Source organism: Amphiprion ocellaris, chromosome 17 (genome assembly GCF_022539595.1).
Source record: "Amphiprion ocellaris isolate individual 3 ecotype Okinawa chromosome 17, ASM2253959v1, whole genome shotgun sequence".
NCBI lineage: Eukaryota > Metazoa > Chordata > Actinopteri > Pomacentridae > Amphiprion > Amphiprion ocellaris.
In genome coordinates, this window is record NC_072782.1 from 13,215,371 (window position 1) to 13,228,567 (window position 13,197).

Below are 13,197 nucleotides of genomic sequence, written 5' to 3' on the forward strand. Positions count from 1 at the left end.
CGAACCAAAAGAAAAAAAAGAAAGATTAAATCATCTTAAAACCATCCTTGATTCCTTGAACTGCCTTTTTTTTTGCACTTATACAAGCATGAAATACAATAAGACACAAAGGAGAAACCACATTGTCATAGCTCGGTGCAGTTTATCATGTTGCTGTTTATCTAACTTTGAAGAAAAAGAAAACCTGTTGAGTGTCATAAAAACTCATAAAGTTGTGTTGTTTCTCACAGGCAGCTGACAGCAGACTGAGCTGAGTGTGTTGTTGTAGTCTACATCTCGCTTTAGATGACCAGGGCCCATTAGAGATGAGGAATGTTAATAAGCCTTAGTGTTTAGAAGAAGGTAGATGACTGGCTCTTTTTAGCATCAGAGTACTGATGGAGCGACATGATGTTATGAAACACACACATGGACATGTACTGAAACACAGTCACACATATTGTACCAACATGTCCAGCACAGAGCTACACATACAATAACAATACACTGATCCATCAGTATGAGTCCACCAGTATGTTGTGAAGTGACAATTAAATCGTGATTAACTGTTGTTTTTTATTCCCAGCTATTTTATTGTTAGTGTGTCAGGGTGATAATACATTTACCACGACAGCCACAGACCCATAGGCCAATAATAATAAGCTATAACAGCTTTACAAGTCAATCACAACCTGTGGTTTATGTTTAATTTAACTATCTGAGTATAATTAGGCCACATTTAAATTAGTGTGGACCTTAGAAATGAACCTCAAACTCACTGATTCCTACTTGCCAACCCTTAATTTCTGTAATAATATGTGAATTGTGCTTGTTATCATAATTGTAAAACCATGATGCTGTTGTGTGGTTTTTGGCTCCGTTTCGAACCAACCAGGTCCCAACTGTTGTTTGTTTTTCCAGGGTTCTGATTGGATCACCGCTGTCGGGTCAGCCAGCCAAACGAACCGGAGACGTCTACAAATGTCCAGTAGGAACGGGGGACAACAAATGTGTCAAACTGGAGCTGCCCAGTAAGAAAACTGTCTGTGTGCAAACTGTATGAATCTGTCTCAGTCTTGTCTGTTGTAACCCCAGACCGACTCCATGATGTTGAGATCAGGGCTCAGTTGGGGCCACAGCATCTGTTACTGGACTTCTTCTTGTTCTTCTTGTGGTTGAAGACAGTTTTGTGAGACTATGTCATCATGTCCGGGCTTGTTGGGCTTACGACAGATTGAATTTTGGACAGACATTTTTCTCATGGTACTGGGTGATGGGTAAGAGTCTAAAAATGTAAAGTGCATAGTACAGTATATAACATATGGCAAATTAGGATAAAAATGTGCATTATTTCTGCAATAATGGCAGTATAATAAAAAGAAAAGGCAAAACCTCTATACTGTTAAAACACTAAAGACTTGAAACAATGACCTGTTTCCTTTATAGCAACCTTTGAATTAATGATTGTCCATCCAGGGAGTTAATATAGATTATGTACAGTAGTATTTGCATTTATAGTGATCACTGCATTTGTAACGAACACTGGGGCACTTTATTAGTACTTTTGAGGCCCTAAATAGTGTTTGCATGGATTCTTTTCAGGCTGCATATGAAGCCATCTACCTCCACCAGTAATATAGGAGCACTCTGTAAGGCACTCTCTGCTCCTTACATTATTACTATTGCACGGTTATCATCAGCATACAGGCTGTTTAAACCATTTAGTTCTTTCACATTTTCTCTTATTTGCATTTTAGTAGCCGGGCAGTCAAGGGGCAATGCTGGGTTAAGACTACATGATGTCATCTTGAAAAAAAAACAGTCCAAACTCAAAGACACAGGACATCAAGATAAAAAATTAGAGGTGGAAACAACTGATGCTGCATCGGTGTCGTCCTATCAAAAACCAACACGTCAGATTTTTTTTTCTTTCATTGTTGACCAATAGGAGTGCAGAGCATACATTCACTCATAACATAGAAAAGTGAAAAATCAGCTAAAGATAATAATACCCAAATTGTGATCTATGTGCGATCTGTGTCTTCAGTTGATTTTTCTTTCTTTTATGTTGGATCTCTGTGAGCACTAAATAGTATCGTTCCTGTCATTGTTTGTTTGCACCGTTTTTTCCGATAGTTAGTCTCTGACTCCTTTTATTCCAATGACATCATGCAGGTTATATAGACAATGTTCTTTCACTGTTATGTATCTTGGTCAAGTCACACCAAGAATTCACGTCTCTTTGATCAAATTATCAACTCTAAACAATAAAAACAAGTGAGATAAATAGGATTTTGAAACATTAGCAGCACAGAAGTGATGCCTGTGTGTGAGCAAATCTGTGTAAGCATGAAAATGTGCATAGCTGTATGTGCAAACATTGTGAATCTCAGTGTGTAATTGTAGCTTACTACTGTGTGTTTACATACGCCGCGTATCTGACTCTCTCTCCTAGGAAGGAAGTTAGGCCCGACTGAACCGGAAGACTGTAAATAAACAAAGTTTTTATGTTTCATCCTTCCAATTTCTCGTAATTAAACGGATAAACACAACTTAGCTCCCGGTCAGCAGTCTGCAAAGCCTCTATTAGTGCTCATCTGTGTGTCTACACATGATAATACAAACATTAACGTGCACAGTAGATGTGAAACTCTCAGCTCCAAGACTAATGCTTCAGTGCTTCAGCACAGCTGTTTACACTTCAGAATTATCAAGTAACGGGAGTAACAGTCATCCTGCTGTTGCTCCATTATTGGCTTCATGTGCTGATAATTCACACTGCCCCACTCACCAGTGAAGAGCCCCGTATTTGTTTTATCTTGGATGAGTTAGGAGGGCAGAAATCTAAATCTCACAAGCTTAAGTTTAGTCTGGGAAAAACTCCACTGGGAATTGATTTGGACTTACAGTTGGAGTCAGAACTCTCAGCAACAAAGTGGGAGGGATGTGCATGGTGATAAAAACGACAGTGGTGTATGTTGAATTTAAAGTGAAACAAGGTATGACTCAGCAAGTGTGTGACCTATTTGTTACCTTGGACTTGTTGGTGGATATTTACAGAGATATTACTTGAGCATCCTTGAACACAAAGCAGACCGAGGACAAGTCAGCAGGACACAACAAGATCCTGTCGGTCCTCTGAGTCACTGCAGCTTCTGCCCACTGACGCCTCAGACTCACACTGGCAGATCTGTCCCATACTGAGTTTACACTTTCCCAGTGATGCCAAACCATAATGAGCCAAGTTAAATTTGTGTGGTTATTGTGTTGTAATATTTAATCACACTTGCATCCGACCAATAAAACTGAAGGTCGGTTTTGCCGCGACAATCATGTGTGACGAAATCCTGGCAAGAGACTCCGACGCCCACCATTTCAGGGCTGTCTGCTAAACAGTTCTGCAGTATGTTTACATTCTGTTTGGAAAAAAACAGTCCAAATGAAAAACAATAAACATAATCTGCTGACTGCACAAATGCAAACTCAGGCTGCACTGCTTGATATAAAATACACAAAACACCATTGTGCATTTAATGATGGATGGTTATGGCTGAAGATATTTTATACTTGTTTTCATAATTACTTAAAAAAACATATAATTTACATATTATTCTTCACATTTCACCTGAGATGCAATTTCATGTCTTACCAGTTAACACTAAGCCTTGCATAAGCCCAAATATTAGCACAGATTCTTATTCATCCAGTTTATGCTTAAGGCATCCATGTGCCCACAAGGGTCTTTGTGTCATAAATGTCATCATCCACCCAAGTCCTATGGATGTCTGCAAGCAGTCTGAAAGTTGTGACCACACTGCAAGGCCACCAACTGCTCGTTTTTTCCAAACAAATGGTGTCAAAAATTTTTTTAATATGTGGAGAGATTGTATAAGGAGATTCTCCATCATCCACACCTTTATAATTCATCATTTGAATAGTTGTATTTGAAGTAGTCGCTGCCGGACTTTGGAGTTTCCTTGATTTGTACATGCTTTCCATCGATGGAGTACAAACACAGGGGCAATCTTCAAAATCTACAGAAATTCTGTTCAGTGTTTAAACACTGGACTCGACACATGTCAGGATGAATCCATGACACAGTGCTGCAGCCTGATCTGTAACTAACTGCTACATCCTGTAAAAAAAAACAAAAACAAAGTCACAGCCAGGCTTTCAGTAACATCCACATGTATTTCTGTATTCGATATGAGAGGAATGCGGCCGTCTGCATTCAGACCAACATGTATATGCTGCAGTATGAATAGAATTACAGAAGCATGTACTGTTCACATTCAAAGTCTGCATCGGTCATGAATTGGAGCTAATGAGTAGGACAAACACATCTTTCTTTTATGCTATTTTTAGTCAAGTATTACTGCTAAAGCAACAGAAAAGTTCACAGAAAAATGTTGTGGAGAGAAGAAGGCACAACTTCATGTCAAACAGAATTAAGTACGTACTGCCTCAAAATAAAAGTAGTAGCTGGAACTGATTTGTAACTGGAATGTGATTATTGAATTTAGGAACAGTAATGTTGTTTCACTGCTGTGTTACAAACAAGTGTAATGAGATTATAGCGTTATGTTATCCCCAACACTGTTCTTAAGTAAATCACTGGTTATAATGGTTATGTATTTCAGCAGAGGCCACTTTACAAATTGACATTTGACCTGTGTCTCCTCTCAAGAGGTCATTCCAGACCAGGAGGGATTGTGTTAAAGGTGTGATTTGTTCTGATAGTTATCAGAAGTCTCAGGTCACTGAGGACAAAGTGTGTTTTCTCCTCTGCAGCTGCTTCCAGTTCCATGTGCACCATCATGAGGTGCAGAATCTCAATCTATGTCAATCATTTTTATCAGATAGTTCAGAAATAAGGAAAGGTCACTTTACAAACTAGGTTATTTTCGCCTCTCGGTTTAATGCGGTGTCAAATCTTAAGTGTGTTTGAGTCATAGCGAGATGTTTTTGTATTCTGGGGTCAGCAGGGAGTCTCGAACAGCTCCACCGTGTTCTCTACTTTACTTGAGTGAGCTTGAGGACAGGAAACAGAGGAAATAGGGATCTGAACTCACACAAAGATGAAGAAAAGACAAAAAATAACTACTAACAGTTCTGTTGCACATGCCAGTATCATGCTAATGAGAATCAAAAACTGATTCACATCAAAATGCCCTCTTGGGAGGCGAAATTCAAAATTGAAATGGCATGTTAATGTGTGTGTGTGAATATGAAGATTCCTCAGAAGGAAAAAATAAAGCATTCCCGAGCTGAGGCAGGAGATTCTAATTTTAGCTTAATGATTCGATTGGTCTATTTTTTCATCACAACTAGGATGTCTATCAGCAAAATATTTGTGCGCGCATCCTTTGTTTAGAGCCATAAGCTTTGCACAGAGAAAAGGCATGGTAAAGTAATGAAACAAACTATATTTAACCACATGTCAGTGGTTATTACATCTTTGGGATGGACGGAAGTAAGAATGTAGAGCAGCTTTCTTCCTGTGGGAAAATGAAAGAGAGGAATTTGTCCAGCTGTTCTTCTTCTGTGCTGCTCTCTGATTGTCTCATTCTGTTTATTCATCCAATTTTTTTTTTTTTTTTTTTTTTAGAGAACACAACCGTTCCCAACTTGCGTGAAGTCAAGGAGAACATGACCATGGGGAGCACACTGGTGACCAATCCCAACGGAGGGTTTCTGGTAAGGAGGAAGTGGTCTACATTGTCTATACTAAGCAGAGTAGAAGGATTGATCTTTGTACTTTCCATTGGACCTCTGGACTCTGTGGAAACTTTGGGTTTGACGCTCAGTGTTCCTAAATCAGGCTCCGTGTCCTGGGAATATAACAGGATGCTGTGAATCAAACGTACACATGCATAAATGTATGGACGCATATGGTAATGGATAAGAACGCCTGTAAACCTCAATCTGAACTGATGATCAGATTAACAAGGTGTGAAAATTACTGACAGATTGGGCAAAGGGCCAATAAACGTGTATTTATGCGACTTGTTTAGTGGTCCAAGAAAAGCTGAGAAAGAGCGTGCTTTATGATGTTGGACTGTGAGAGCAGATCCAGTACAGCTGCATGTGTAACTCAACCCTTCATGTGGTTCTGATGACTTTTCAGCACTATGTTTTTAAATGCTGGAACTCAACACATATCACAACTAATATAAAACACTTACAGATTTTGCATCAAGCCAAGAATAGCATTGTAATCTGAATTTTGACTGAATGATGAATAAAATGCTCTTTTACACCACTTATCAAAACGCAGTATATATACCAACTGGACGGTATATATGCTTGGAGTTTATTGGATGTTCACAGTTCTCATTATTAGTCATGCCACTGGATATGCCTGTCTGACGCTTCCAAACAGAAACCCTTCAGAGTTACAAATTAAGCCAATACAGATGTAGTTTGATGCATCGCATGTAGACGGATACAAGCCTGCCTTTTCACACGGCTTACTCCTCACATTCCGCTGTCTACGTCTTACAGTTTTCAAAATCAACTTCACTGTAGATTAAACAAAAACTTCCCGGCTAGTGAACGGCCAAAATTTCATGGACTGTGAAGGCTTTGATCATGCAGTAAAGCAGGTCTGCTGGTTTTTTGGTCCATGAATCAGTGACACTTCTCACTTCTCTGCATCCAAATGCTCAAGCAAAACCATTTCCCTGTCTTTATTATGAGGGGACACCATTGCTGCATTGGCTTAGCACTCCCCAAGATGATTGTGATTGGCTTAAAGAAATACAATAAAGAAAGAACATTTTTAGACAGTTAATGAGGTGCAGTGAAGCCATTCTACACAGCACTGTCAGTGCTCTCAAAGGGTTTTACTATGCAAGAGCAAGGTCATGGCACTAATAACTGCAGTTCCTCAAATGACCACAAGAGGCTGACTTAAAAAGCAAGTCAGTCCCTATAAAATGCCCAACTTTACAGCGGAAATAAACATGTTTGCAGCCTCATATAAAAAATTGTTTAGTTTTTATAGGTAATCTCCATGTTCATGACAACTATACAAGGAGTGAGTTTTTATACAACTCATGCATTTAAATTGTATTAATGCTTAAAGTTATCTGTAACTAAGGGCATGGTCACTTTCAGTGGAAGGTGTGTAGCATCCACGGCTCACCTCAGATCCAATCACGCTCCACCTTTTTGCCCATTTTTGGATTAGCCAGAAGTTAGGAGGAACCCGGCACTGCCGAGATGACGAGGACCTCAGTCATCACCCTGAAAGCTTTATGACACCATACTGAGCTTTCAGTGTGGAGGCTCTGCAGGAGACTTACAGGCTTACAGACATGAAGGTTTCACCCATCCTTATACACAAAAGTGGTTGATTGACCACTTTGGTTCAAACTGATATATGGATTAGCATGAAATTTTGATTAGATATTAATAGTCCAAAGTGGAGGAATCCTAATGAATTTAGTGGAGGCAGCTCTGGCCCAGGTGGTAGAGCAGTTTCTCCACCGCTTGCAAAGTTGGTGGCTCGATCCCTGGCCATTCGATGTGTCAAAATACCTCTAAACAGAACATTAAAGACAGATGGTTTTTAATGGCAGGTCAGCTACTTTCTTGGCTGCTCTACCATCATTGTTGTGTTACTGTGTATGAGTGAGTGGATGACAAACACATCGGAAAACACTTTGTAGAACCAAGCTAAGTTAAAAAGGCTCTTTAAAGGTGTGGACCATTCTGTGATCCACTAACCTTTCATTCAGCACGAGCATGAGTCAAAATGTTTCAATCTCAGCGTGTCTTTTTGTTTATGGCTAGTTAGCAAATCATAGCATGCTTATTTCAGTTCTAATAATAGGATGGTGACTACAGCAAACAAAATGACCATGGTAAATACACCATTATCTTGCATGTTTCATACTGCAGAAATCATCTGCAACTCCCTTTTAATACAAGGAAAGCACTGAGGTTGTGGAGCCTGGAGTGAAATCTCAGGAAACAAGGCCAAAAGATTAATAGATGTTACTCAATTTTCCAGTTATTGTTGGTAATTTTAAAGCCCTGCTCCCTCACGTTTCTCTGTTCCTTCTTCTCCTTCCCACTGTAGAGAAACACACTCTGAAGGGATCTCTAGTGGTTTTTAATAGTCTCTTTGTAATCCTCAGTTTGAGTAGTTCTTTCCTCTTGGCTTCTGTGTTCAGTAGCACTGAACCTCCTCTCGCATGTGGCCTCACACTGATGGAAAAGCTAACCAGTCGCAGCCTGTGAGTTTCACTTTCTCAGTTTGTTTGTATATGTGTGTGTGTCCTGTGTCCGCAGGCGTGTGGTCCTCAGTACGGCTACATGTGCGGCCAGCAGCAGTTCATCTCGGGAGTTTGTGCAAATGTCAGCTCCTCCTTCCAGATCCTCAACTCTGTGGCACCGGCTGTGCAAGGTACGCAGCCTGTCAGAGTAAGACACCGCAGAGCTCCTCAGGACCTGGCGGCATCTTTACAAATCGCCTGCCCGGGATAAGAGATTAAAATCTACTCTTCGCTAGTACCACCCAAGACCCTGACATTAAACTCACCCTCCCTCAGCGAAGAGGGAGATTAGAGCATTCTTCTTAATGTAAACTTGTCTGTCACCCCCCAACCCTCTCAGGCCCAACATAGCCCAGCCCTTCTGCTGTCTTGTATGCCCAAGTTAGGAGACAGTTCGCTGGGCCTGCACTCAGTCTCCCTGGAAGGAAACAGCCTAGAAAAAATGGAGAGTAAATAATCTACAGTCATTTTCTTCTGTTTCTGTTTCTCAGAAGTCACCATTACTTTGCTAGGAGCAAGCATAAATACACAGACTGACCATATAGTGAAGCAAAAACCCATTAAAACGACGCAGAGCATTAACCCTCCGAACCTCAAAGTTTATGGGCGTTTTTTGCTGCTGTCACATTTTTGCTCACGGTACGTTCGTTTTTCACTGCAATATAAAGTCCTGCATCTCTATGGAAACAGCACAACCATGGCTGGAGGTACAGAGAACTCTAAAATGTCTTTTGTGTAGTATAAGACAGGTATGATTATCATAAATCGTAAAAAAACTGAAAAAAAGATCTTTGATTGTTTATTTTACACAAATTGGAAAAAAACTGGAGTCAACGTACAATATTTTTCTAAGGACCTCTAGGTGTTACCATACCTGAAGAAAATAATGGTGACTCAACTTTTTTTCCTTATAGAAGCGTGTTATGCAAACAGTTTCAATGATCAATTCATCTTGATGAAAAATTCCGTTTTTAAGGTTGGATTTGGTAAAGTTTTCCAACAGGAACTGCACATCACATGAGTAGTTCTAGGAGAGATTAAAAAGAAAGATAGCATGCCTTTTAAACCCACTGGGGGATTTTTTGGTTCACTTGGTTAAGATGTCCTAAGTGTTTTATCATAAACAGATCTTATCTTTACTGAATCCTAGTAAAATTAATTAAGGGACTGCAGTCTTCACATAACTTCGCTTTTTTGCTTTCTTGCCTCAAGTGAGAAAACTTAATCGATGTTTTTTAAAGCCTCGGCAAGTACTTTAAAAGCTTTAGATCAAATTTAAGACCACTGCTCCTCAGACCAGAACTCAAGGGTGTTAAACTCTCACAACCCTTGGTTAAATACTGAACTCAGTAAGATTGTCTTGCACTACTTTACTTTTTTTTTAATTCTGTGACGACCCTCCAGCTCGCCATCGGGTGCGCCTGATCAGGAGCTGAGTGTCGCCACCTGACCAAGCCACATTTGCAATCAGTGGCTCAGCAGTACTTAATCGCTCTCCTTTTCCAGTCGGGGCCCTCTCGCTGACAGGAGCGTTGTGTCCGGGGAGCTCCAGTCCCTCATAGAGATCTGGCTGAGTTGGGCCTGGGCAGCCGTGGCACAGTATTTTGTTGGGCAATAAAAGCTTTGTTTTTGCATCATACAGTGGTGGTCTCAGCATCTTTGTTGCAACTGAGGAGCCGAGTTGTAACAATTCTGATCCTCTATATTAGGGGTTATAAACTTTTTTGGCCTGAGAACTAAAAGGAAGTAAAGTATTAAAATAAACTTTTTTTTGTGGCGGAAAATTTTTTTTTCTTCTGTTTTGTTCATAATCTCAAGACCCTTTAGACACACACACATACACTGAAGCTCTGCTCTACATTATTACATTTTGATTTGAGGCTTGTGTGTTTACTGCGGGCAGCACAAGTAAACAGGATGAAGGCTGGATGTGTTACATAATCTAATGTCTTTCTGAGGAGACAAATCAGTAGTTTCATTTGTTTATTTACCACCAGCTCATCCATCTTTGGAAAAGACTAAATATGTATAAAATATGTCTCAGCTTTCAGTTTGAACTTACCGTTTTATTAACTATAGTTTCTGGCTTTCTTCCAGAGTGTGCGAAGGAGCTGGACATTGTGATCGTTCTGGACGGATCCAACAGCATCTACCCCTGGTCCAGCATCACCGATTTTCTGAGCCGCTTCCTTGAGAAGATTGAGATCGGACCTAAACTCTCACAAGTCAGTTGCATGAATGAATGAACAGATTTGAAAAGAAAATGACTGTTTGTCTTAAACATGTGGATGTATGCAGTGTTGAACAATATGGTGGTAGAATCAAACACGGATGAATAAATGAATGGTTATATAACAGTAATCCATAAAAAAAAAAGAATGAATGAAGGAATATTTTATTTGCTGCCAACTCAAGTTTTCATACTAGGCTTGATGACTTAAGTGTCCTCCATTGTGGAATTTTCCACACGGTGCCAGCAGTAAGAATAACTGTAAGATGTCCTTCATAAAACAGACTTCATGAACTGAAGTTTTGCAGTCGTCAAAGTAATTTCAGACTCTGTCTTACCAAGTTATACCTTCAGTCTATTTCTGTCTGCTCATCTTGGATTGCTCTGCGGATGGATGATTAGTTTTTATTATGGTTACACTGATCTGGCCTGGAGCTTGTGGAGTTTTCCACAGGGAAGCACTGGAAAGTCTTCTAACTGTGGAGCCTAGTGGTTGAAAGTCACATCTTCCATGGCGGCTGCAGTCCTGTGCCTTCTGTATAAAGAACATTGTGTCATATCAACCCCACCAGACCCGGCCACATCCTCCGCAGACTGTCTGGGAGGGGCGGCAGAGAAGAGAAAGGAAAAACTAATGTAACGTTGGATTACATTTATAAGACAAAAGTGTGTATGCGTGTGTTTTCCAGGTGGGCATTGTGTCCTATGGAGAGACTGTTACTCACCGTGTCAACCTGAGCCAGTTTGACAACACTCCTGCTCTGCTGGATTTTGTCAAAGACCTTCCTCAGCAGACCGGCTTCAAGACCATGACTTTCCTGGGCATCGATACTGCCAGGTACTCAACACTAGCCTCCCCCCTCCACATTTGGGTGAGCCTGGCAACGCTGGGCCACAATTTGCAATTGATTCATCGTGGTCTGGCAACCTTTAGTGGACATTTTAATGGGAGAGTGTCATTTCAAGTTACTGGACAATAGACCCAGCAACACATGTCACTGGGCTGTCATGATCACATTTTTCCTGAATTATCAAGCAGAAGATCCCTGACTGGTTTAACATGTATGTGGATGTTGTCCAAACCCAAATCTTGTGCAGAAAATTGAACTTAAAAGGGTAAATTATCTGACAGGTGTTTCTGTTAGTTTGTCTGACCCATTTATATAATTATGTAACTGATAGTGGGGCTAGATAACTGCAAATAGGAATCTTTTTGTCATCACAGTATTAAAGGTATCCAACTCAAAGGTTTTTTTTAAAGTTGCAGCAGTTTTTCAAGATGGACACCATTTCTCAAAAATATGTGGAATGTAGCACATTAAATCTAACTTTGCACATTTTACCACGATAACTTAGACCTTTATAGCTAGCTTTTGCGCAGTCTGAAGTGGATCCCAGATCATATTATCCCCTATTCTAAAAAGGATCGGTAGAACCTTTCTTCCATTCTTTGACAGGCTGTTATATTGTTTATTTTGGTTAAAGGGTAAGAAGCCAGCATGGCACACATCGAATGTTTAAATGTTCTGTATGTTCTAGTCTGAACCTAGCCTGAACACATCATTAGAACCAAACATTTTTAAGAACAAGCAGGTGTCAGTTGTAATGTGTGCTTTACCAGCTAAGTAAAATCTTGGTATTATCAAAATGTTTAAAATAGCTCTTGTGAATTCAGACTTAATTTAATTCAAAGATATTTGCTGTTCGATTACGACTTTGACCAAACCAGACGTTGCTGTATTTAAAAGGTTCATAGATGCTTTCTGTTGCCTGAATCCAATTCTAAGGTGCCAAAATGTGTGAAAGCATGTTAATATCATAAAAATTAGATAGCCAAGTTAAAACATATTTCAAAAAAACAAAAATTGATATGTCAATGTCTGCCATTTTGATTTTTTGTATTGGTTTAGGCTTATTTCTTAGTGGGCTGCCTAAAAATGATGCACATGCCAAATTTGATGCTTGTATGACAATGTTCACTGGTCTTCTCAGTGAAGATAACATACAGCTGGTGACTGATCAGCTGATACTTCACACGTTCTGTTCTTCTGACTAAAATTTTCTACCAATCAGGAAGGAGGCCTTCATGCCAGAACGCGGTGCACGACCTGGAGTGAAGAAGGTCATGGTGATTGTGACGGACGGAGAGTCACATGATTTCCATAATCTAGACAAGGTCATTGGAGACTGTGAGGAAGATGACATTGAGAGGTTTGGCATCGCTGTGAGTACCAATTACCTTTGTGTTTTCACGCATTTTGCAAAATATGTATGGAAGTTTTGTGTTTGCCATAACTGAATTATCTGAAGCACAAATCAGTAAAAGTAAGTCAAGTAACGGTCTTCTGAGCAACTTTGTCAACAAACATTTACCTGTCCTCAGAAGTTTGGATTCTTTAAACTATTTCGTCCCTCACTTGATGATGTTGAAATAGTTCCTTGTTGTTTTCAGGTTTTGGGAGACTACAATCGTCAGAACAAAAGTGCAGAAGAAGTGCATAAGTTTATCAAAGAGATTGAGTCAATCTCCAGTCAGCCGTTACGAGATCACTTCTTCAACGTGTCCGACGAGTTTGCTTTGTTGAACATTGTAGATGCTTTGGGAAGCAGGATTTTTGCCTTGGAAGGTAAACACGTGAACACACAGAGAATGTTTTCATTTCAAAAATTGTAACGATTCCCAAAATGTCAAACTACTTCATATTT

At 39.9% G+C, this 13,197-nt stretch overlaps 1 protein-coding gene across 1 annotated transcript in view; it reads left to right on the plus strand.

Annotated features, from left to right (window-relative positions):
• The window catches only part of itga1 (integrin, alpha 1), a 66,657-nt gene that overhangs the window by 31,407 nt on the left and 22,053 nt on the right, over positions 1-13,197 (plus strand). Inside the window, exons 3-9 of the mRNA XM_023264690.3 lie at positions 901-1,010; positions 5,588-5,676; positions 8,278-8,392; positions 10,359-10,486; positions 11,181-11,329; positions 12,565-12,715; positions 12,944-13,118. Coding sequence (XP_023120458.2) covers positions 901-1,010; positions 5,588-5,676; positions 8,278-8,392; positions 10,359-10,486; positions 11,181-11,329; positions 12,565-12,715; positions 12,944-13,118 — 917 coding nt within the window. The remainder of the gene's footprint in view (positions 1-900; positions 1,011-5,587; positions 5,677-8,277; positions 8,393-10,358; positions 10,487-11,180; positions 11,330-12,564; positions 12,716-12,943; positions 13,119-13,197) is intronic.